Source organism: Artemia franciscana, chromosome 16, assembly GCF_032884065.1.
Source record: "Artemia franciscana chromosome 16, ASM3288406v1, whole genome shotgun sequence".
In the NCBI taxonomy this organism is placed as follows: Eukaryota; Metazoa; Arthropoda; class Branchiopoda; order Anostraca; family Artemiidae; genus Artemia; species Artemia franciscana.
Window position 1 is genome coordinate 29094131 of NC_088878.1, and position 26841 is coordinate 29120971.

Consider the following 26841-nt stretch of genomic DNA (forward strand, 5'->3'; position numbering starts at 1 on the left):
GGATGAACCGAAGGGGATACCTAATTGTTTCACAGACTTCACGAACTGATTTAGTGTATCGCGTTTTAGTTAGATTACTTTAAAAAAAATATAGAATATATTAAAAAGATGGAAGTTTCAAAAAAAACATAGACATAAACACAATGTGTCAAAAAGACACAATAAAATACAAACAAAGAAAATTAAATAATAAAGTCGATATTATCAACCTGTCAAATCTTGCACGAATGTTCCTCGGTACGTACCTTCGAGCTCACCAATTCTAGATCGATCATGAATGTTTTGAAACGGCAAGTTCGAGTACGAGTTCAAAGCTTGTAGAAATTCACGCAACGCAGTAACAGACTAAAAAAACAAACATAATATATGTATATAGCTTTGATCGCTTGAATCAAAGCATAATTCCAAAACAAGTGACATTTGACCGTAACAGGGTTGCAGGCTATACAAGAGACACAGAAAAAACTAAACTCGTTTCTAACGTTAAGAGTCAACAAGACCCAATTTTTCTCTGTAACATTTGACCATAACAGGTGACCATAATAAGTGACATTTGACCATAACAGGTGACCATAACAAGGGACATTTGACCATAGCAGGGTTGTAGGCTATACAAGAGACACAGAAAAGACTCGTTTCTAACGTTAAGAGTCAGCAAGGCCCAATTATTCTCAAAATAACTCGTCTTTGTCCCGTTTCACTTGGCCCTGTATAGCACGTACCTTTAAAGCCGATCAAGAAACGCCTATCTATGGTTTTCCAAAGCAACTTTCAGGAAGAAATATATTTTTACAACATTTTTTGTAAATCATGAGTATTGTATAACTTTTTTCTTAGTAAATTATGGTTGAATTCACAGCCGTATCCAGGATTTTTTTTTCGGGGGTGTTTTATAACAAGATTATTTTTCAGGGTGCGGGAGGTACACAAAAAACTTCAGAAACATATAAAAAATTTGTTTATATCTATTTTTATTGCGGCTTTAGAAGTCATACTTTTTTTTTGGGGGGGGGGCAATTTGGAAACGCCTATCTAGGGTTTTCCAAAGCAACTTTCAGGAAGAAATATATTTTTACAACATTTTTTGTAAATCATGAGTATTGTATAACTTTTTTCTTAGTAAATTATGGTTGAATTCACAGCCGTATCCAGGATTTTTTTTTCGGGGGTGTTTTATAACAAGATTATTTTTCAGGGTGCGGGAGGTACACAAAAAACTTCAGAAACATATAAAAAATTTGTTTATATCTATTTTTATTATGGCTTTACGAGTCATACTTTTTTTTTGGGGGGGGGGGGTCAAACCTCCTAACCCCCCCCCCCCCCCCCTTCCCCCTATATACAACCTTGGTTGACTTATTCCAGAAACTTTTGGCTCTAAGTTTAAACCTGTTCAGAAAAAGTTTAGTGGCCCTTTGCCCAGGAGCCAAAGACCTGAAATATTATTCTAGTTGCCATTTTTTTTAATTAACAAATGGGTCATAAAAAACACAGCATAGAGATCTCCGTATAATACTAACAAAACTGCTAATAAGACTATCAATATCAAAATAGGTCCCGACGCATATTGACGTTTTTTACACGACCCAAAAAAGGGACACTTCAACTACTAATACACTAATACAGTTCCTCGAAAAAAAACTCTGATTACCCCTTCTCTCCCCCACCCTAACTAAAAACCTAATCAACATTACAACGATTTTTTCAGGGAACTTCGAGGAGTCCTACACTTATACTCAATGGTTCATCCTGCTTCCCTTCACATTCCGACACTCACCTCAATCAACATACGAATTAATTTCTCTTTTAACACTCACAACCATATACTCACTCCCAAACTTCCGCCGGAATCATGTTCCAGACTTCAGGACCAGCATACCTAATAGGATTTAGATCTGGTAGTAATTGTAACCGGCGTTCTAACAAATTCAACATTTCTAGTTTCAAAACTATGTTCCATTTCATTATAAAATTCCGAAAAACATGCCGATAACAAATTTAAAAAAAATGTATATATGAAAAAATTGACAGAAAATTTAACCAAACCAAAAAGTGGTACTATTTTTAATCGGTAATACCTTGATCTCAACAAATTCTGGGACAAATTGTTCAAAACTAATACAGCTTTATTTTGTAACACAAGGAGCGGATATAAATGGCTAGTGAACGTCGATGACCAAACTCTAACTCAGTAAAACAAACATGGATGAACAAGAGCAAAATACAACATTCTAATAACCTTTTTGGGGAAAAATTTTTCAGCTTCAGCAGAGTTCCAACATTTTTGGCTAATTTAGTACTTATGAATGCAATATGAGCTTTAAAACTTGGTATTCATCTACCATGGTATTCATCATGTATGGTATTTACCATGGTATACCATGGTATTCATCTTGGTATTCATCTACCCTGACACCAAGATATTTTACAATACTTGTCGGTTTTATACGTCCATTTTCTAACTATTTCTTCATTCCCTGGATAGTAATTTGCACTTCTGCCATATGGCATGAAAATTGTTTTCATCTGATTAACAAGCATTTTGTTCAATCGCAACCACCTCTCGATTATCACCATTCCTTGTTTCAAGCCATTTATCAAATCCGCTTCTATTTTCACAGCCATTGTAAACCGAATTTCATCAGTAAAACTTGGAAGTATTTTCACATTATTATACTTGGGCGTTGTCAGCTATTTGAACTTCTGCCATATGGCAGAAGTGAACTTCAAAGAAGTGAAACTTCAAAGAGGTGAATTCAAAGAAGTGAACTTCTTTGAATTTGCACTTCTGCCATATGGCATGAAAATTGTTTTCATCTGATTACCAAGCATTTTGTTCACTCGCAACCACTTCTCGATTATCACCATTCCTTGTTTCAAGCCATTTATCAAATCCGCTTCTATTTTCACATCCATTGTAAACCGAATTTCATCAGTAAAACTTGGAAGTATTTTCACATCATTATACTTGGGCGTTGACAGCTATTTGAACTTCTGCCATATGGCAGAAGTGAACTTCAAAGAAGTGAAACTTCAAAGAAGTGAATTCAAAGAAGTGAACTTCTTTGAATTTGCACTTCTGCCATATGGCATGAAAATTGTTTTCATCTGATTAACAAGCATTTTGTTCACTCGCAACCACCTCTCGATTATCACCATTCCTTGTTTCAAGCCATTTATCAAATCCGCTTCTATTTTCACATCCATTGTAAACCGAATGTCATCAGTAAAACTTGGAAGTATTTTCACATCATTATACTTGGGCGTTGACAGCTATTTGAACCTCCATTTAGATCATTAAGGTATACAAGAAATAATAGGGGACCCAATACAGATCCTTGTGGCACACGATACTTTACCACTATCCCTTCTGACGGGACTGTGCCCAGTCGTACTCTTTGCGTCTTACCTTTAAGAAATGAAGCTATCAATTTGAGGCTTTTAAAATAAATTCCAGCATTTTTAAGCTTAACAAACAACAAAGAGAGATAAAACTAAAAAAAAAGCTCAAACGAGACTGTGGTTAGTAGCGAGAAAATCGATGAAAGACTAAAATAACGCGGAATTTTCGCCTGTATCTAAACTAGGCGTCCTCAGCACAAAATAAAAAGAAAAAAAAATATAAACTAATAACAAATAAAACCACCACCAATAATAATAAACAAAATTGTCGCTACTGATCCACGTAGGGAAACGAAGCTGTTAGAATTACTTCAATGACAACATCAAAGCAACTCAACAAACAGTTGCTTTGATGTTCTCATTGAAGTAACTCTAATAGCTTCTTTTCCCTACGTGGATTAGTAGTGACAACTGTATTTATTATTATTGGTGGTGGTTTTATTTGTTTTTAGTTTAGTGTTCTTTCTTTTTATCTTGTGCTGAGGAAACCTAGTTTAGATACTGGTGAAATATCCGTGTTATTTTAGTCTTTCATCGATTTTCCCTCTACTGGCCACAGTCTCTTTTTTTTGTTGAGTTTTATCTCTATATGTTGTTTGTTGTCATGTCTGGCTAGTTCGGCTTAAGAAGTTTCATTTTTCAAGCTTAGCCAATAAAATCTCATAATCAACATAGTAAAAAGCCTTCGTAATATCTTGAAAAATTGAAGCCACCTTTAAACCCGAATCTAGGCAATCGTTAACAAATGTAGTCAAAAATAATAAAGCATGCTCTGTAGACATATTTTTTCTACAACCAGATTGACTAGAGTGAAAAAGCATCCTTTTTGAAAATAATCCATCAGTCGTCTATGAATCAATTTCTTGAAAATACGAAAAATCACTGGAAGTAGACAAATCGTACGGTAGTTGTTCATATCTTCTTTATCACCTCCATCTCTATCTTCTTTATTACCTATCTTCTTTATACAGGGGAATACCAAAGCACTTTTCAAGGAACTAGGATACACTCCAAATTCAAAACATTGATTGGAGAGGCACAACAGATGACCAGATATAATCGGGTAAATTTTTTAAACTATTTGAAAGTTTTTGAAAACTTTCAAAAGTTTTCTTTTGCATTCCTTGCATCTGAAAATATGAGTCTTAGAAGAATGTTGAATACAAGCTGGCAACAAAAAATTACAAATGCAGAAATACGCAGAAAAACAGGCCAGCCTCCAGTCATTAAGTTGCTGAAAAGAAGGCGGTGGACATACCTGGGACACGTTCTTCGTATGGAAGATAGCCACCTCGAACAACCTATGAATGGAATCCAGACGGTAGAAGAAAGAGAGGCCGCCCCAAAAATACATTGAGACGAACATATGACCAAGATCTGAGGACGACCGGCACCTCTCTAATACCTAAATGGGAAGACGTCATCGCTGCAGCACCAATGCGAGACGAATGGAGAGGCTTTGTCGACGCCATATGCACCACCGATGGCTCTGGAGGAACTAAGGTAAGGTAAATTTGAAAGTTTATAAAGTCCATTCCAGCTGACGGTTTTTTCCACACTTTTCAAAGTATCCTAAAGTTCACGGGATCTCACTGGTTGAAGATAAATGGTTGTATCACTTACTTCAGGAAGAAAATTCTGGTATGCACCATCACTACCATTTATGCACTCCACATATGTCGATATTTTTATCCCTACTTCTGAAAAATGGGTACACAAGTTATTAGCCAAACCACTATCCTACTCCCACGGCGGATTACTAGGTATTATTGGTTCACTATTTGGGCTTATTACCAACTTAAGCAGTTGACAAGCTTTAGCCGGGCTTCCTTCATAATCTTTAAATTTCTTTGGATAGTAATCCATTTTTGCTTTTTTTAAAAGACTTTTTAACTTTCTATTAAATTCTTCATAATGTTTTTATCAGACGCTGAACCTTTTAGCCACATGCCTTTTATATATTGCTTGCCGTTTTCCCATTGAGGCTAGTAATCCTTTTGTAATCCAAGGTTTAATTGGCAAATTATATCTTTGCTTTGTCTTTTTAAACTCCGAACACTCATGAAATAGTAATTTTATTTTTCCATACCATTCACCAAGTTTGGTATTATACCTGTACTATCCGGAAGAATATCAAAATCTGCATTTTCAAGCTTCCGATTAAACTTCAAAAACATATTTCCATCTAAAATAGGCATCTTTGACACACTTTTATTATTGGGCTTAGGACCAATTATTCCAGGTACAGATATTGCAACCCCAAAATGGTCAAATACACTATTAATAACTACAGTAGGGCACAAATAATTAATATTTACAAAAATATTAGCAATTATAGACTCCAAAGCTTCAGTCACTCGTGTGCATATCTTAATTACAAGAAAAAGACTTAACATTGTGTTAACAAAATGTCTTACCTTACTATTTCTATCAACCAGCATTTAAATCAATATTAAAACCACCCACAAATAAAATATGGCACTCTTGAACTTCAAGTTCCCCAATAATTCAGCAATCAATTCGATATACTCCTCAACATTACCTGAAGGTGATCTATAGATTATTACAACCACAAACTTATTATTTGCATTACTTTAATCAAGAATCATAGACTAAAAATTCATTTCATAATTAGGCGTTAACTTCAACCTAAGTCTGTAGACTAAATCCACTTTTTATATATACAGCTAAACCCCCGCGTTGGTGTAGTAACCTATTTCGCATATATAGATTATAACCTTCTATTTCTAATAAAGTAGAATTGTGATCCCTAAGCAAAGTTTCCGTTAGAGCCAGAATATGCGGCTCACTTTTATGACATAGCTCATCAAGGAACTCACATGTGTTTATCCCTTGACAGTTCATGTTATCGACTTTTATTTCTCTCATATTTTTCCAATCACTCGATCTCACACAAAAACCCTACCAGGAATCCACACATCCAACATTCTCACTTACGTCATAATCCTAATGCAGAACACCATCTATCAATCCACACACATCCAATGGGCTCCTTTCAAGTTCCTTTAACCTACTGGTTAAATTAACCATTCTCAAAAATCAAATATGGCCAAGAAAGGTTCAAGGGAGGAGCAGAAAACCATAATTTCCCAAAATAACTTCTTAATCTTACAATATCCAAGGAAATATCAAGTACCATAATAAAATAAACGTAAAAAAACAAAAATAAAACAAAACAAATAAACAAACCGGTCGATATGTATACGCATATCGACTCCCAAAACAAAAAATTCAGTGGGCCCAATATGGCTCGCAACTTCATTAATAAGCAAACCAAAATTTAACAACGTTCATAGTTAATAACTTTTCATTTAGTCTCTATAAAATCTAAACACTATAAATGACTAGCTCAAAACTACTATTATATTTTTAACGTTTTGAACCACACATCTATCTCCATCAAACCTTTCACTTCCAATTCCCATCCCAAATTTACCAGTCTTTTTATGGTATTTTTCGCCTCTGACAATGGATCAGTCTTCACATTCCAGAACAATAAGTTGTTTTTTATCTCTATGCTGCAACACGAGAGACTGATTTTTAATGATGTAACTTGGGCAAATAAATTATCCATAAGTTTATCCTTATTTTCTATCTAAGACTTCAGATTATATACCTAATTATTTGTTTCACTTATGTCACCTTCCACACGCGTGCATCTTTCTCCCAATTCACAAAAAGCTTTCTGTATGTTTTGCACCTCAGTCTTCACACTATGAAGGGACTCTCTAATTTCTTTTACGTTTGATTGTAAAGTTTCCAACAGCTCCAGAATTATTACAATATTTTCTGCATTTATTTTCTCACATTCTTGTCGTAAACATTCGCCACTCGAATCCAGAGTAGAATCATCCAGCACAGACCTTTTAACCCCAGTTAGAGTTTTGGGGTTGAAATTAGGCTTGCATTCGGTTTATCACAACTCTCATTACCACCATCAGTTTTTTTACTTTCTTATCATTTCTCCATCTCTCCATTCTCATGGACGATTACAGCAAATACATTTCCAAGAAAGACTGTCTAAAGGCAATATATGCCACACTGTTTAAAAGTTCTTTATATTTTCCAAATTTACTTTGACATCATCATGTCCCAGCCATGATGGCTATTTTAGCTCTATGACTATCTACCTTAGTTCTACTGCCCTAGGAATGACGCATAGACGGATAATAGATAGACAAATCTATTAGTAAATGAACTAACATCATTTTTATACAATCCTAATAAGGGGGAGGGGGGTTAATGCCAGCATTGCCTCTCATTCCATTGGACTATCTGTCTCGACTTTTTCTACAATTAGCCATGACTGGATGCTCACAACTATTGCATTTTAATTACGGTCTTATCATTTGTCCCTCTCTCTATTCTCCTGGGCGATTACGGCAAATCAATTACCATAAAAAGGACGGTCTCAAATCAATATATGCCATGCGGTTCAAAAGTTCTTTTTATTTTCCATATGAACTATGGCACCACCATGGCCTGGCCATTATTTATTCCTTCATTTCATTGGCCGCTACTATCCCAATGCATTAACGATGTTAACGGAATGATTGTATAACTACATTCTTCAAAATACAGGTACAGTTTTTCAAAGTCATTCGTTACTTGTGTAATCAGATGTTAACATAATAAATTTTTTTCTACACAAAAATCAATTGGCTCAGTGCCAAGGTTTATCACAAATAAATAGGTTGAGCGTGAAATATAATTTATCACAAGTAAACAGGTAATCCGTTAATGTACTTTTTATTTAAGATTTTTACTGGCCAAAGACTGAATGCAGACTATTGGTAAGGTAATCACAACTTGTGAGCCATTCAGTGGCCCTCCATAAATAAAATCAGTTGTACAGCTTATCTCATGCGCAATAACTCGGCAACTCTATTCTATGGAAGCAAGAAAGGAAAGGATATAATGAATGAAAAATAAAATCAAATAGGTGAGAAACCAAGATTTTGTCAGCAATTGGCAAAATATGAACTTCTTTTTACGAGCACTGAGGGTGGCTTGGCGGAGGTTATTTTCGAAATATTTGCTTGTTTTCGTCTTCATATTTTACTAGTGCCTGACCAGACCCTCGTTTTCTCACCTATTTTATTTTATTTTCATTCATTATGTGTGGTCTTAGAATGCATCGACTCTGATCCTCTGTGATAAAAAGTCTGCAGTGTTTTGATTCTTTGTTTGTACCTCCAGTCCTACCAACACACCTCTGAGAAAATTTGAGTTACAGCATTATATCTCAGTAGGCAGCTTCTGGATTACCAATGCGACCGGAAGAACAAATATATGAAGATAACAGCATTCTTTGTGGTCTAGAGTAGTTCAAGATATTTTTTCTGGTCCAATCATTACTACTACTACTAACAATCACCAACGCACCAAGCCACCTGAGGCCATTACAGCTACGCACGCTCCTCCTCCATCCCACTCTATTCAAAGCCTTCCTTTTTACCCCCTCCCAGAAAGTTCCCATTTCCTTTAAATTTTTCTTTACGACGTTCTACCACCAAGAACGAGGATGACCAGCTTTCCGTTTAGCCCTAGATCGGTTGGCTGAAAAGGATAATCTTCGGCAATCTGTCATCCTTCATCTGCACAACATGCCCTAGCCATCTCAACCTTTCTTTCATTATACCTCTAGAAAGCGGGATTGAACCGAATTTTTCGTACAGCCTACTATTTGAAATACGGTCAGTCAGCCGGGTACCCAGAACAATCCGTAGGTAATTTCTCTGGAAAACATCTAGCAAATCTTCATCTGCTTTTCGAAGCACCCAATCATTAACGGATATCAAACGTGACAGTAGTAAGTATCAGCTATATTTGCATAGCTTTTCGAAGAGCATTTTTGAAAAAAGACATAAAAAAGAATAAATAGACAATAACTTGTAGAAGTTGAATAAGGGATCCGAATAAACGAGACAACACTAAAAGCCGGTACCTAACTTTCCGGAAATCTTAAAACAACCATTAAAGTTCCCTCGTTTTGTGCAGGAGATAGAAATGTCCCACTTGGAGGAAACTTACATAATTAGATAGTGTACGTTTTGCTTTTTCGATTAAACGAAGACGAATTTCTTTTTAAAGCTCAGGAAAAGATAGTCCTAAAAATATTCCACCATACCTGCTAGGAGTACATTAAAAATCATCTCAACGGAAGAATCATTTGAGAAATTTGACAGTTTCAGGAGTTCCCTGTTGTGCAAAAACTTTGCCGACACAGAATACATATTATTTATGCTGTAAATACGTTGAATAGGTAGTGCTTTACTTAGCAACTAGTAAGAGAGTATACTTTTTTAATTTTAAACTAGCCTCTTGTTAGGTTTTCAAACGCTTGGTACATTTACGATCCCTTGTTAATGTTGTGCTGAGAAACTTCATTAGTGTGCCCTTTGTCTTTGACATGACCAGCTGTAAAATGATCTTAAATCCCCTTTAACACACTAAAAAGGCTGGCATACCGATTCATATGAAAAGAAAACAAAATCATTAGAACATCATCAACAAAATAATAGTACCGACACTCAAGGTTGGAATTATTGAGATGGAGGAAGTCAAACTCTTGACAAATCCGCCAACAAATTCTCAGCCCCAAATTACCAAGTTAGGAGAAGGCCTAGGGTTCAACTTCCACCAATGACAAGTTTTATTTAGCAAATTTATGTTATTTTTTTGAAGGGCAAAGGCCAAGTATTACGTATCGTGTATACAAGGCATATGTTCTTATGCCTGTAAGATTTCTAGCTATGCTTACGGTAGAAGAAAAATATCGAGTAAGACTAGGAGGTTCTGACAAAGGACAATTTTTACCCACATTACCCCCCCACCACTTAATGGTTGCCCCTCTCTTAAAAGAGAAAAGACATAGCTACGTCTATGACGCATACGCTGAATACTAGGGTGAAAGTGTATCTTCATTGATCTTTTTCCTGGAAAAGGGATTAAAATCGTATTTTCTCTTCTTCAAAAACAAGTAAAAAACACAAGGTTAATAGTTTGTTTTAAGTCAACAACAGAAATACTTACGAGATGAAGTCGTCTCAAGTGAGGTTTTATATTCCGATTTGGGAGGTGGACTGCCAGTTCAAGCTCTTCATTCAAGTTCACGCTTACAGCAATGAGGTAGGACAACATCGCCGGTGACAAAACTTGCCTGAAAACAAAGCATAACTAAATCAGATAAGTAATAAAGAAAAACGAGGAAAGAAAGTAAAGGAAAGGAAAGGAAAGAAACATAGACAATGGTGATATTAGAAACTCGTAAACACGATATTTACTTTTTAACTGAAAATACATTGTTAATAGTTTATACGGTGAATTTTCGTTTAAAAAGTTTTATTTCCGGTTTCTGAGAACGTGTAGACAGCTAAGAAAGTTTTGACCACCTAGACTAGAATCATAATAATTACCTATGAAATTCTGGTGTCTAGTTTGAAATGAGTTTTTCAGAAAGAACAAGGTTGTACATATTTTGTATTGAATCAGGAAAACTAGTTGCGTTTTGTGCTGAACCTTATTCTCACTGAATCAGGAAAACGACAAAAAACGACTTCTCATGTAGGGACAATTGATGCCAGAATTGTTAACCATAAGTAATACCATGCATGAACGTTAGTTATTATTTATGTAACGGAGATATATTTAATAGCATTTTCATTGGAATTAAAGCTAGTGGTTTCATCAGCCGGACTTTTTTTTTTCAGGCAAAAAGGTTAAACTTGATTTTAAGGCCTAAAAATATTGTTTTTTCTTAAATTTCTTTTACAGCGAAAACTTTCGGGATCTTTGCAGATATTTTCGAGTAGATACCTAGATTATCAAGACCTTTTTTCATGGTTCCAAGATTAGTTCTAGATAAAGATAAATCTATCTATCTATCTATTTTTACATCAATTCAGGTTGACCTTTCAACCTTGAATTACAGATTTCAATTTCTGAGTCAAATTTCAGCCTTCCAGGTTACCAACGAGTAAAAAAACATAGAAAATTGTCACTTGTAGTGTTATTAATGCTTTGAAGTTAACTGTGGCAGTTTTCTGACACAAAAATATCCAATTTATCTTTTAATTTTTTTTAGACTGTTACTTATTACTGATGCTTCAGTTGACAAAAACTCTTCGTAGCTCAAAGCTACTCGAGTCCAACATAGCTGATCAGAGGTCACTCTCCTCCGACATATTCCATGCTTTAATTTTCCCTCCCTCTCACGAGATTCAAACTTCCTTGACATTCATCCCAGCACAAAGCTGCTCGAGTCAAACATAGCTACGAAGGATTTACTCCACCAAAAAATACTCAATTCAACTCATTGCTACCTCCCATGTTACTAGAATTTTATTGACATCAATCCCAGAACAAAGCTGCTAGAGTCAAATAGAGCTGCGAAGGGTTAAATCCACCCCAATATATTCCGTTAACTCACTGCTGCTTCCTATGTTATTTAAACTTTCTTGACATTCATCCCAACACAAAGCTGCTTGAGTCCAACATTGCTGCGAAGGGTTTACTCCACCCCAAAACATTCAGTTCAACTCATTACTTCCCCCCCCCCATGTTATTGAAATTCTATTGACATCCATCCCAGAACAAAGCTGCCCGAGTCAAAAATAGCTGTTAAGAATTCACTCTACCCCAATATATTCAGTTTAACTCTCTACTGCCTCTTACGTTATTCAAACTTCCTTGACATCCTGCCCAGTACGAAGTCACTCGAGTCCCACATAGCTGCGAATGGTTCCCTCTCCCAAATATATTCAGTTTGGCTCTTTTCTGCGTCATATGCTATTCAAACTTCCTTGACATACAACCAAGCCAAAAGCTGCTCAAGTCCAACATAGCTACAAAGGGTTCACTCCCCCCCCCCCATATATTCAGGTTAATTCTTTGCTACCTCATATGTCATTTAAAATTTCTTGAAAACTCTCATTAAAATAACAATGCTCAAGGATAAAGTAACAGCTTTCATAGTAGTAACTGCTTTATTTATAAAACATGGCGTAACCATCTTAGCCTAACAGTCATTATCTGCCTTATCAATGTCTATTTGTCAGTGCTTCTTTGTCAATCTATTACTTCATTATCTCCCATTATCACAATTTATGTGTCAATGGGACATCGATCAGACAAGGAAATCAAGATATCAAAGACAGAAAAACAGAGACACGAAGACAGAGAAATCAAAAATCAAAACACATTGGAAAAAACACAGTCACATCAAAACACTCATCATACACATCAGAAGACACTAAAAAAATCAGAAGACACTAAAAAATCAGACATCAGAAGACACTAATTTAAAAAAAAAAATATCATGCAACTCATCGTTTGAAATACAGTCACTCGAAATATTCTTGGATAAATTTCTCAGAAAAATACCAAGAATACTTTTCTCAACTTTTCAAAACGCAAACGTTTCGTAAGCATGATGAACACCTGGTATTATCATTGCTTCTAACACGCTAACCGATTGTTAAAAATTTAACAATCGAAGTTAGACTGTTAAAATATTTTTAAACTCGATTATTAACAAGACAACTGCTCAACTGGTAAAAACTCAACTGCTGACAAACCATAAACAAACTCATCAACTGCTAAAAATCGATATGAGCCGTAACCTTCACCTTAACAAGTGAACATAAATGTGAAGGCACATTCACCTTGAACATACCTTCACCTTCAACAGGTAAGGGCACACATGATCCTGTGTGCCTTCACAGGATCCTTCAATGAGTACTCAGAAGGTAAACATAAAATCTCCACAGGGGAAGTAAGAACTAGAGAGTACTATACAGTAAGCACCGAAGCACCAATATGGTCAGGCCTTGCTTTATCTTAAAAAAAGGTTATAACTGTGAAATTTGATATTTATGTATAAGCAAAACAAGGGTTTACCAATACCTTCCTTCTTATTATTACTTATTATTACATATTATTAACTTATTTTTTTATTACTTTTTATTATTAGTTATTATTAACTTATTTTTTATTACTTAATATTATTACTTTCGGGAAATTTGCTACTTATGCTTAAGCAAAACAAGGGTTTACCAAACCTTCCTCTTACCTATCTTCTTAAAACTTAGATTCACAATTAGACATCATTCACAATTAGACTTCTGATCAGACATCAGAAGACACTAATTAAAAAAAAAAAATATCATGCAACCCATCGTTTGAAATACAGTCACTCGAAATATTCTTGGATAAATTTCTCAGAAAAATACCAAGAATACTTTTCTCAACTTTTCAAAACGCAAAACAACTGCTCAGCTGGTAAAAACTCAACGGCTGACAAACCATAAACAAACTCATCAACTGCTAAAAATCGATGTGAGCCGTAACCTTCACCTTCACAAGTGAACATAAATGTGAAGGCACATTCACCTTGAACATACCTTCGCCTTCAATAGGTTAGGGCACACATGATCCTGTGTGCCTCCACAGGATCCTTCAATGAGTACTCAGAAGGTGAACATAAAATCTCCACAGGGGAAGTAAGAACTAGAGAGCACTATACAGTAAGCACCGATGCACTAATATGGTCAGGCCTTGCTTTATCTTAAAAAAAAGTTATAACTGTGAAATTTGATATTTATGTATAAGCAAAACAAGGGTTTACCAATACATTCCTTCTTATTATTACATATTATTAACTTATTTTTTATTACTTTTTATTATTAGTTATTATTAACTTATTTTTATTACTTATTATTAACCGGGAAATTTGCTACTTAGGCTTAAGCAAAATAAGGGTTTACCAAACCTTCCTCTTATCTATCTCCTTAAAACTTAGATTCACAATTACAACAAGTAAACAAAGAACTTACCAGACAAATGTCAACTCCAGTTTAAGTTGCGTTGCAAAACGCAGAAAGTAAGTTATTAGCCAGAGAATGTGAGATTTGTCAATCGGAACACCAATCTGCCGTGTAATCTGATCATGCAGATTACCAACCAAACTCCCATATCCTATAAAAAAAAGAGTAAAGGCAGTGGAATAACTATCAACAAGGTCATTTAAGCCGTTCAGAGGCACAATCGAACAAACCTACCTATATTATGCCAAATTACTTGGCTAGCTCTTAGCTTTGTACGTTCACAAAGAATCCCTTCCTTCTTTAAGGGGAAAAACTCAGTTGACAGACATTTAGGACGCCCAATACTAAATACCCGGTTGACTCAACTATATGCGAGTATATACCTAACGAAGTCCTCATTCTAAGTAAAACAAGAAAATTGAGAAATACAGCCTTTTTCCCTCAATAACTAGTGCATATATATAAATAAATAAAACACAGCTTTTATTGTTACCCATTTCCTAATTTGCAATATTGTTTTGCTGTAGAGACATAAGTTAATATAACAATCCTACACCTTAATATATAATTCATAAAAAAAAGGAGAACTTGTCCATTTGGTGGAAAGCAATTAATTAATTTAACTTATAAAAACAAAAGGAGAGATAGTTCCTTACCAAGGTCTATATCCGAGCATGGCAAACTTATAAAAGTGGAAACTGGCACTAGCGCCCAAACGAACAATCATCAACACCATCAAACAGTTGGCAATTCTTACATTTTTAATCTACCCTAAACTATTGCATACTTGTCTTTCAGGTGCTTCAAAATGCAGGAGAGGAATAAAAAAGGAGAACTTTGTCACTAGTAAACCTACCAGCTTAAAGCCAAGTAGCCTAATAGCATGCCGAGGTTTTCTTCAAGGTAACCAAGACCTACTTTACGCAGTCTGAATTTTGAATTAAAACTGATCTTTGAAAAACAAAAAATCACATTAATAATCACCTACAGAAAAATCACAGTTTTAACCCAATAACAAGAGCTAAGAGCTCATATGGCACCTGTGACGAGGCTAGAAGAGCTAAGAGCTCATATGGCACCTGTGACGAGGCTAGAAGAGCTAAGAGCCAAGAGCCAAGAGCTCATAAGGTATGAGCTCTAAAAATATTCTAAGAATCAATAGACTGATTTAAAAGGAAAATCAGAGGCTTAATGCCGGTCGGGATTTACAATAAGAGCTCTGAGTCACGATGTCCTTCTAAATATCAAAATTCATTAAGATCCAATCACCCACTCGTAAGTTACAAATACCTCATTTTTCTAATTTGTCCTCTCCCTTGACACGCCTACCAATTTTCATCGTCCTAGCACGTCCAGAAGCACCAAACTCGCCAAAGCACTGAACCCCTCCCCCCAACTCCCCCAAATAGAGCGAATCCAGTACGGTTACATCAATCACGTATCTACGACATTTGCTTATTCTATCCACCAAGCTTCATCCCGATTCCTCTACTCTAAGCGTTTTCCAAGATTTCCAATTTCCCCCTCCAGCCCCCCCCCCTCCGATTTCAACAGATCTGGTCGGATTTGAAATAAGAGCTGAGACATGAATTCCTTCTAAATACCAAATTTCATTAAGATCCGGTCACCCATTCTTAAGTTAAAAATACCTCAACTTTTCTAATTTTTCCAAATTAACACCCCCCTCCCCATCTCCTTCAAAGAGAACGGATCCGTTCCAATTATGTCAATCACGTATCTACAACTTGTGCTGATTCTTCCCATCAAGTTTCACCCCGATCTCTCCACTCTAAGCGTTTTCCAAGATTTATGTTTCCCTCCTTCAACCCCCTATGTCCCCGGATTCAATTCGAGCCGAAAATGAAGCATCTGAGACATAAGACCCTTCTATATATCAAGTTTCATTCAGATCCGATCACCTATTCAGAAGATAAAAATACCCCAATTTTCACGTTTTCCACAGATTCCTGTTTCCCCCTCCAACTCCCCCCAATGTCACAGGATCTGGTCAGAATTTAAAATAAGAGCTTTAAAGCACAAGATCCTTCTAAATATCAAATTTCATCAAGATCTGATCACCCGTTTGTAAGTTACAAATTCCTCATTTTTCTGAATTACCCCCCCCCCCCTCTCCACCAAAGAGAGCGGATCCGGTTCGGTTATGTCAGTCATGTATCTTAGACTTTTTCTTTATTCTTCCCATCCAGTTGCATCCTGATCTCTCAACTTTATGTATTTTCTAAGATTTCCAGTCCCCCCCCCCCCCCAATGACGCTGCATCCGGTTTAGATTTAAAGTATGAGATGTGAGTCACGGGATCCTTCTAAATATGAAGTTTCATGAAGGTCTGATCACTCCTTCGTATGTTAAAAATACGTTATTTTTTCTAATATTTCAGAATTAACCCCCCCCCCCCCCCCAACTCCCCCAAATAGAGAGGATCCGTTCCAATTATGTCAATCACGTATCTAAGACTTCTGCTTATTTTTCCCACCAAGTTTCATCCCGATCACTCCACTCTAAGCGTTTTCCAAGATTTTAGGTCCCCCCCAAACGTCCCCTCCAATGTCACCAGATCTGGTCAGGATTTAAAATAAGAGCTTTGAGACACGATATGCTTTTAAGTATCAAATTTCATTAAGATCCGGTCACCCCTTCGTAAATTAAAATACCTCATTTTTTCTAATTTTTCAGAATTAACCCCCCCCCCTCCCAACTACCCCAAAGAGAGCGGATCCGTTCCGGTTATGTCAATCATGTATCTAGGACTTGTGCTTATTTTTACCACCAAGTTCCATCCTGATCCCTCCACTCTAAGTGTTTTCCAAGATTTTAGGCTTCCCCCTCCTAACTCACCCCCAATGTGACCAGATCCGGTCGTATTTAAAATAAGAGCTCTGAGACAAGATATTCTTCCAAACATGAAATTTTATTAAGATCTGATCAACCGTTCGTAAGTTAAAAATACTTCATTTTTTCCATTTTTCCCGAATTAACCGGGCCCCCACTCCCCCCCCCCCCCAGATGGTCAAATCGGGAAGACGACTATTTCTAATTTAATCTGGTCTGATCCTTGATACTCCTGCCAAATTTCATCGTCTTAGCATACCTGGAAGTGCCTAAAATAGCAAAACCAGGACCAACAGACAGACAGACCGACAGAATTTGCAATTGCTATATTTCACTTGGTTAATACCAAGTACAATAAAAATGCATATTAATCATATGATTTATCTAATTTTCTCTGAAATTTCCCGTTTTCAAAAGGAAGTCACAAAACGTTGCGCTCAGTGTGGCGATAATGATTCCAATTTCATATCATTGGGAATCTATCTTTTATATGTCTCCTATTCTCTTACGTCCAGACTCAAAGCCTAATTATAAATACACGGAATTATACTACTATTAACAATTCACCACAGCACCGAGCCACCTGAGGCCAACACACCGAATTATAAACCTAAGTACAATGCATCTGATACCTACCACACCCATAATAAAAATTATAAACTTAACTATAATGCACCAAAAAAACAAACAAATAAACTTCGAAGAAATCCGATTTATCTGAAACTTTATAATATTAGCATAATATTTCTCTAATAAATTATTTAAATTGAACCAAGTTTCTAGAACTTTTTGCTTCATAATTCAAAATATTTCAAGCTTTAATCGCCCTATAAAAAATAAAAAAAAATCAATTTGACAACTGCACCTCTGCATATTTTAAACCCCTGGAAAATACAATGTTTACGGAATTACCATTAACGACATCTCTAACAATATGTATATTTTAAAAACGCCTACTTAATAAAATTAAACAATATTAACTGTAATTTAATAATGGTTAATAATTCAAAATATTTCAAGCTCTAATCATCCTATAAACAAAAGAAAATCGATTTGATAACCGCACCTCTGCATATTTTAAACCTTCAGAAAACATAATATTTACGGAAATACCATTAACGACATCTCTTACAATGTGTATATTTTTATAAACGCCTACTTAATAAAATTAAACAATATTAACAGTAATTTAATAATGGTTAATAATTCAAAATATTTCAAGCTTTAATCATCCTATTAACAAAAGAAAATCGATTTGATAACCGCACCTCTGCATATTTTAAACCCTCAGAAAACATAATATTTACGGAAATACCATTAACGACATCTCCTACAATGTGTATGCCTACTGAATAAAATTAATATTAACAGTAATTTAATCATAGTTAATAATTATGTTAACAATACTTCTTTGATTAGCCTATTTTGAGCACTGACCATAGTTAACAGCAGTGCCATCATTATGATACAACAAAACATACCATTATTATAACAATAATACATTCACCTAATTATTATTATTAATTAATATTACTAGAAGTTTAAAAGTAGTTCACATTGCTGTTAACAATAATCAGTCCATTTACCAATTTTGGTCACTAATAATATTTTAACGAGTACAATTATGGTAACAATACTGCGTTTGACTAATCAACAATACTAAACAGCGTTAGCAATAATAAAATAGTAGATAAAAATACTTTTAACAACATATTCAACATCAGACTATTTTGGGTACAAACAGTGTTTTAACAATACTTTTTTTTATACTTTTTTATACTGATAATTTCCGCCATTTCTACTTTATGTTATTACGATTTCTTTTCATAGATTCAGATTTTTAGTCAGGTAAATATTAACTATAATAGCTGCAAAATATTTACAACAATTAAATATTTACTAAAATATAAAATATAATATAAATATAAAATATACTTTATAAATATAACAATATTTTATAAATATAAATATGAAATACAATATAAAATATTGTAAAATATTTACTAAAATAGCTGTAGAATCGCTTTGTATTTAGAACTCTCTTCAAATAAGTCTTACACATAGTTTTAAATCACTGTAAATGTCAAAATCAGACCATGGTAGACAGATGCTGAACATGTTTTGTTCTTTAAATACAATTTCACAGCATTCTTGGCTTTGAGAAGAAAAACTACAGTATATTCTTTTAATAGGTTTGATATCTACAGTGAAACTACAGAAAGCTATAGAAATTTTTTTCAATACTTGCCTTTGAGAAGAAAATCTACAGTAAATTCTTTTAATAGGCTTGAAATCTCAGGTGCAGACGGTTTCTGCTGCAGTCGCAGCTTTAATCTCATTCTGAAAATAAATTGTTCTGAAATTAACGTCAGTAAATAAAATACCTAAGTTCTAATAATAATATACATTGTGGTGATTTTTGACACATTTTGAACAAAAGTTACGAGCCTAAAAAAAAATTGTTCCACTTTAAAAAAAGTAAAAAAAAAACACCCATAGCAGGTTAGATAATCTTTTAGAAAATTAAATCATCAAATTTAGCATTCAAAGAACCCTACTGCAGAAGTTTCAATCTCCTATCTACAAAAATCTGGAATTTTGCAATTTTTACCATTTCATTTAAAGAGTCTGGTTTGAGGGGGCAATAGCCATCCTTACCTAATCTATTTAAACGAGCAGATATTAAATAAAAAAAATTGTAAAATCTAAGTAAAGAGGAACAATCAGGGCCCCTCCTCAGCCCCCGATCGTTCTACTAAAGTTAAACTTAACGTCCTCAAAGAGAACAGTCGTTCAATTTATTATCTATTTTAAAACCAAACAAACCTATTTTAAAATTAGGTTGGTTAAAATAGGTTTATTTTAAATAAATAGGTCTATTTTAAAACCTATACAAGATTAGTATAAAGAGCGGCGAGTTGAAGAGAGAGCATAATCCTTCATACACAGAATAATTTATATTTGCTCTTCTTGTTATTAATTTTCAAACCTATCTGGTTTGAATCAATATAAACTAAATTTACATTGGGGGACAATGGGGGATCCCCTGGTATGATTTGAAAAGCATTCAGTAACTAAATAAAAAAAATTATCTGAAAACATTCAGAAACTAAATAAAAAACAATTTTTTTTTAACAAAAGGTAAGAAGCAACATTAGAAATTATAACAAACAGAACATGCTCAGGAACAGCTCAGGAATAGGCAATAGCACAGTAACAGTTTGGGGTAGTAAGTTGGGGTAGTAATCTCTCTTGATTTCTGGAAATATTTTTGGTCTACGCTGTTATTATGTGAGTAAAGAGTAACATTTTATTCCAAAATAAGCAAAACTCATTCTGTATAGGAGGGGACTGCCCCTTCCTCGTCCCCACCTCTGCCACGTGATTTTAGAAACTTCAGAGGAGGCTCATTCGGTCAGAAATTGAGTTCTATTTTCTAAAATAAGAATAAAACCTTAAAAAATAATTAAACTTAACCTATCTGCTATCAATGTAAACCTATTACGGCATCTCGAAGTTACAAAAACTCCGACATTTCAGTCATTTCGCAGATTTTTTTAAAAAAAAAGGTACAGTATGTGTTGGCCATATTTTCACTCTAAAGGTTAATAATTCAGAAGTGCCTGGGCTATCAAACACCTATGGTCCTCAGTTTTATAGATTATGAGCAAGCACCCGATTTTGTTGATAGAAGAGGTTTAGCAAAGGTTATCCTTGTGCCGACTACCAGACAAATATATTAAAGTGATAATTGCTATGTATGAGAATAACACTGCCGTGGTTAAGGTAGGAAATTAGGTTTGCAGCTGGTTTCTTAGTAAATCAGGAGTTGAGCAGGGTTGTATCCTACCCCCCTTTATATGGATTGTTTTAATGGGTTTTGTCTCAAGAAGCACGGGAAGTGCAATGGCAGACCTCGGGATCCAATGGGGAGGAAAAACTGTCCTGGACTTAGATTATACTGATGATTTAAGCATCCGAGATAAAAGTTTGAGCAAAATGAATGAACCTTTAGAGGTTTTGCAAGTTTAGGGTGCTAGAATAGGTTTGAAAATTAATGTTAAGAAGACTAAGTCACTAAGGCTAGAAATAAGTGAAGATGAAAAGGTGACGTAGGGCAACGAAAAGATTGATCAGGTGGACAGCATCATTTACCCTGCTACTACTATTACTAAAGAAGGTGAGAGCAGTGAAGACGTTAAAAGTAGAATAGCCAAGGCTCAGGGTGTTTTTTCACTGCTAGAAAAGGTTAGGAAGAAAAGGGAGATAAGTCTGCCAACCAAGATTAGAAAATTGGAAGCTACCGTGATGACAATGATCAAATATTGCTCTGAAGGATGGATGCTCCAAAAGCAGATGTAGATCTGCTAGATATTTTCCAAAAAAATTGCCTACGAATTGTTCTAGGTACCCAGCTGACTGACCGTGCTTGAAACAGTAAGCTGTAAGAAAAGTGTGGTATAATCCCCCTTTCTCTGACTATAATGAGGGAAAGGTTAAGATGGCTAGGGCACGTTCTGCAGATGAAGGATGACAGATTACCAAAGATTGTCCTTTTCTCCAACAGCCTAGGGCTAAACGGAAAGGAGATCGTCCAAAGTTGGGGTGGGAGGATATCATAAAGAAAAATTTAAAGGAAATGAAAACTTCCTGCGGGGGTGTAAAGAGGGAGGCTTTGAAAAGATAGGGATGGATGAGGAGCGTGCGTAGCTGTGTTGGCCTCAGGCGGCTTGGTGTCGCGGTGAGTTGTTATTAGTAGTAGTAGATAATTCCATTACCCACTCACAAAACAGTACAAGATCAGAAATGGAGTAAATTAATATAACATGTGTGACCAAAAACTTAGGTACTGTATAAATTCAAACGAACACTTAAGGACAAATCACAATGGCAATGCTACTGGACTGACTTTAAGAATTTCGTCTGACATTTAATGAGAGCCGCAATGGGCCCGACAACGCCAAACTGACGCGACACCAACGTATTTTTTTCATGGTCGTAAATTAAGCAAAAACTTTGCATATTTATAATAATTTAAAAGAAGCTATTATTAATCACTGTGGGGGCAAATATTCCAAAATGGAAACATAGATAAAAAATGGGGAAAAACCAAAGCATTTTACAGACAGGCTCGAATTTCACGCTTATATATATATCTCCCGCTCCATCATGTAAAAATCATACTCGACCTAATAGGCATTCCGAACTAAACAATAGCATCGAAAAAAAAACTTCATCATCACCAAACTTGACAACACGGTCTCGTGAATATGCTCCTCTTCTGCAAAACGCAATAACTTCACCTTTGTTATTATGAACTGCAAGACCGATCTGTTAATACACTGTGTTAAGTAAAAAAAAGATTTATTCAATTCTAGAAGGGCAACGGCTCGTGTTTAAAATATCATACGCACAATTCAACAGTGAGAGATATATTCCCCAGTAAATAAAACTCATTTTTCTGAATTCACGCTTTCAAGGACGCTCTTATTATACAACAGTGGTGACAAAATAGAACCCTTTCCTCACTGGTACTGATTGGCGCAGAATACTTTGTCCACTTCTAGAAGGCAAACTCGAACAGACAGTTTTCTAAACATATTACGAAAAGATAAAATAACCGACCACGGCACGTTTGTGTGCAAGTAATAGCTGAGCATGTATTCTAGAGTTCTACGGATATCATGACCTGCCAGGAAAATGCACTCATTTAACGCATCAGTTTTCTATGATATAATGGACTTGCTAAAATACAAGGGACGTGCTCACAGCCGATACCTTTTTTAAAACCAAATTGGTTCACTGGAGTATGACAATGACTTGAAATATCTTCAGTAACGAGCATTTCCATTAGTTTATACAGAACAGGTGAAACAGTTATAGGATGGTAAGACATATAATCTGCTGGTTTTTCCCCCTTTTTTGACACAGGATTAACAATAACAGTAAAAAAAAAAAAATCGGGTTTAAGACCAGAATCAAGAATAATTGGAAACTACATCTCAAGCTGAAACAAAAGATAATCACTTCCATATGTAAGGTGCAAACCACAGAGTCCGTTAAGAGCACGCGATTGTTTTTCTAGCTTACGGATGGCGACAGTAATATTTTTGATGGTTTTTAAGTAGCCAACATCAGAGTCAGGTAACTTTAGACCTTTATCTAGTTCTTTGCTGAACTTTTCTTCAAGCTCTTGATCAGGAGGGGAAAACGCAAAAGTAAAACTGGACATCCATTCAGTCTCTGGGATCGCAGCTTCGGAAACACCACAATTTCTCTTATGCTTAAGAAATCTCCACGTTACATTTCGATCATTAATAACTAATTTACTTCGCTACTCGATCACTTCACATTTATGTTTAGACATGGTTTTAGCAAACTTGCGCTTAACCAATAAACGAACTTGATTTATGATACCTAATCTCGGACGATAACGTTCAATTCAAAGCCGATTCCAGAATTGCACACGGGCACATGCGTCACCAAGAGCAGGATTTTCAGACCGATTCGGGACGTTCGTACAGATTCTAACTTCCCGATTAAGCGCAGCAGCTGCCTCTTTTATAGCAGCTGCTATTATAGAGAAATTTATTATATTTATATTTTTATATTTATATTTTTTTATTTATATTATTTTATATTTATATTTTTTATATTTTTTATAGAGAAAATTATAGAGAAATTTACCTTTTATAGAGAAATTTCCGTACAGTATGTATTCAGACACATTTGTTTATCTTCCAGAATCAATGCATTTTGCTGTAATGGCTGGAAAGGCTATTTTGGCAAGAATCTCATCTAATATTGCATGGTGTGTACTAAGATCAATTGTATTTCAGTCAGTCTGGACAGCCCACTTCCTTTGAACCAAAGATGTCACTTGCGCCGTCCGGCTAGCGAAACATCAAACCACATTTTAGTTTTATATTTGTGGGCAAAAGTTGGTTCTTCATGGTGAAAATGATATTGACTTATGCAGCTTTTTCCGATCTATTTTTGAGTACCAGAATCACTCGTGTTGAAGCCGTCGCTGGGCCAAAACTGCCTTAATAAAGTTGCGTTTCCTTTCCGCCATTTTAGCGCCATCTATCTGGACTACAGTTCATTTCACTTACTGCGAGAAGTCACAGATGGGGCATCGTCCACCAGTGGAAACAAACCGACACGAAAGAAACGTGGATGCCGGGCAGGGAAAAATGAAAGGAGAAGGCGTACAGGGTGTTTTATTTCGATACTAGTGAGAAAACGTGACAATTGTCTTTCACCAAAACAAGTGTTTGAGCGAAACCTGGTGAAAATCAAGACATCCAGAACACCTAAAATACCGAGTCTGAAGAGATTTGACCAAACCCCCGTGTGTCCCATCTAGGACAGCCCGCCTGTTCTTAAGCCGATAGTGTCCCATAGGTCCACCCTGTCTAATTTCCTCTAGGCTAACTGTTGATCCCTTTTTAACAAGAAGGAAGACTCCGAAATCCTGTTCCGTAGCAGCAACATAGCTGTTGCTACTGTGACGGAAACTTGAAACCTCGATGAGACTACAGGACGGATTGCTGGATACAACTCATTTCTAAGTTCTCGAAATAGTCGAAGTGACAGCAGGCTCGGCGGTGGTGTAGGAACCTATGTGAGGAAAGACATTTCGCGTAAGCCTACCTGAACTCACAAATCCAGATCATGAGGTTATATCGGTAATGTGCAAAATCGCGGGCTATATTATATATATATATATATATATATATATATATATATATATATATATATATATATATATATATATATATATATATATATATATATATATATATATATATATATATATATATATATATATATATATATATATATATATATATATATATATAAATATATATATATATATATTTATTTATATAAATATATATATATATATACATATATATATATGTATATATATATATATATATATAAATATATATATATATATATATATATATATATATATATATATATATATATATATATATATATATATACATATATATATATATATATATATATATATATATATATATATTTATATATATATATATATATAAATATAAATATATATACATATATATATATATATATATATATATATATATATATATATATATATATATATATATATATATATATATATATATATATATATATATATATATATATATATATATAAATATATATACATATATATATATAAATATAAATATATATACATATATATATATATATATATATATATATATATATATATATATATATATATATATATATATATATATATATATATATATATATATATATATATATATATATATATATATATATATATATATATATATATATATATATATATATATGATCTCTAGAATTTAATGATTACCTGGCAAATGAGAAAAAGTGCATCTGTCCTATAATTTAGGACTGCAAACCATGGCTCAGTTTCAACACAACCTCATGGGTTTGTTTACACTGACAATGCTCATCTATGCTCATAATAATTTTTAAGACATAATTTCTCCAAATATACTACTGAAATTAATCATCTATATGCAGTCAATCTCAAAAATTCAAAAAGCATAAAAAAGCTCGAAATGAGGGTTAAACTGTAAGCAATGTTAAAAGCTGGTATAAAGTGAACCCGTATTACATAAATACGGGTTGTTATCTTCAAACACTCCGTCTGTAAAACCCGTAAATGCTGAAAAAAAGATGTATTACCTTGTCGTTTTTCGACGCTTTGTCACTTTTCTTCGACAAATATCTTCACTTGTGCGTGGAGTTTTCATCAACTTTGACGCTGAACTCCTTTTTGTTCGAACATTATCAGAGTCTGAGCTAGTGCTTTCCATTATTTCAATGTTCTACAATAAAAAAAGGATATAAATTGAGGATGAAAACTCGGGGCACCCATACAATCAAATACTTACCAAGTCTGAACTAATAATCTACTTTATCCCAACGTTCTAAATTAAAAATAGATTCAAGGAAATAATGTTGAACATCGCTTCAATCGAGTCTCATCGAAATCTGGACTAGTATTCTATATTACTTCAAGGTTCTACGTTAAGGTAAAAGTAAAAAAAAAGGTAAAGAATACGGCATTAGACTTTACAGTTCCTACCAGCGGTGCTGATCTCCGTTTCTTGGCCCTTCAGCCAGGAAGTACAATGGGGGGTTGGGCCTAAACATTCTGTGCTTTCGCACACCCTTCCTGTTTACCTTCCCCAGATCTCTCCAGGTACCCATTTAGAGTTCGGTCGACTCTGGCTGAGCTTAAAGTCACACCACTGACCCCATCCCAAACTTAATAATTGGGTAAACTAGTATTCGAACCCTCTCCCTCTCAGACAAAGGATCCTGAAATCTCATCGGCGTCTTGACTAGTAATCTACATTTTTTCAATGGTCTACATTAAACAAGCATATCTATTGAAGAAAATGACGCCAAACGCCTTTCAATCAAAGCTCGTCATCACCTGGGCTAGTCTATGTTACTTCAAGACTCTGCATTAACCAAGGATATAGATTCAAGAAAATGACATAAAATACCTTTCCAATCGAACCTTACCGGCGTCTTGACTAGTAATCTACATTATTTCAATGCTCTACATATAGATTCAAGAAAATGACGCAAAACACCTTTTCAATCGAATCTCATCTGCACCTGGACTAGTAATCTATATTATTTCAATAATCTATATTTTACAAGGATATAT

General features: G+C 34.8%; 1 protein-coding gene across 2 annotated transcripts in view; it reads right to left on the minus strand.

Moving 5' to 3' along the window:
* The window catches only part of LOC136037316 (protein timeless-like), a 174962-nt gene that overhangs the window by 32948 nt on the left and 115173 nt on the right, over positions 1-26841 (minus strand). For both annotated transcript variants that reach the window (XM_065719986.1, XM_065719985.1), the window contains exon 14: positions 246-345. In XM_065719986.1, coding sequence (XP_065576058.1) covers positions 246-345 — 100 coding nt within the window. The remainder of the gene's footprint in view (positions 1-245; positions 346-26841) is intronic.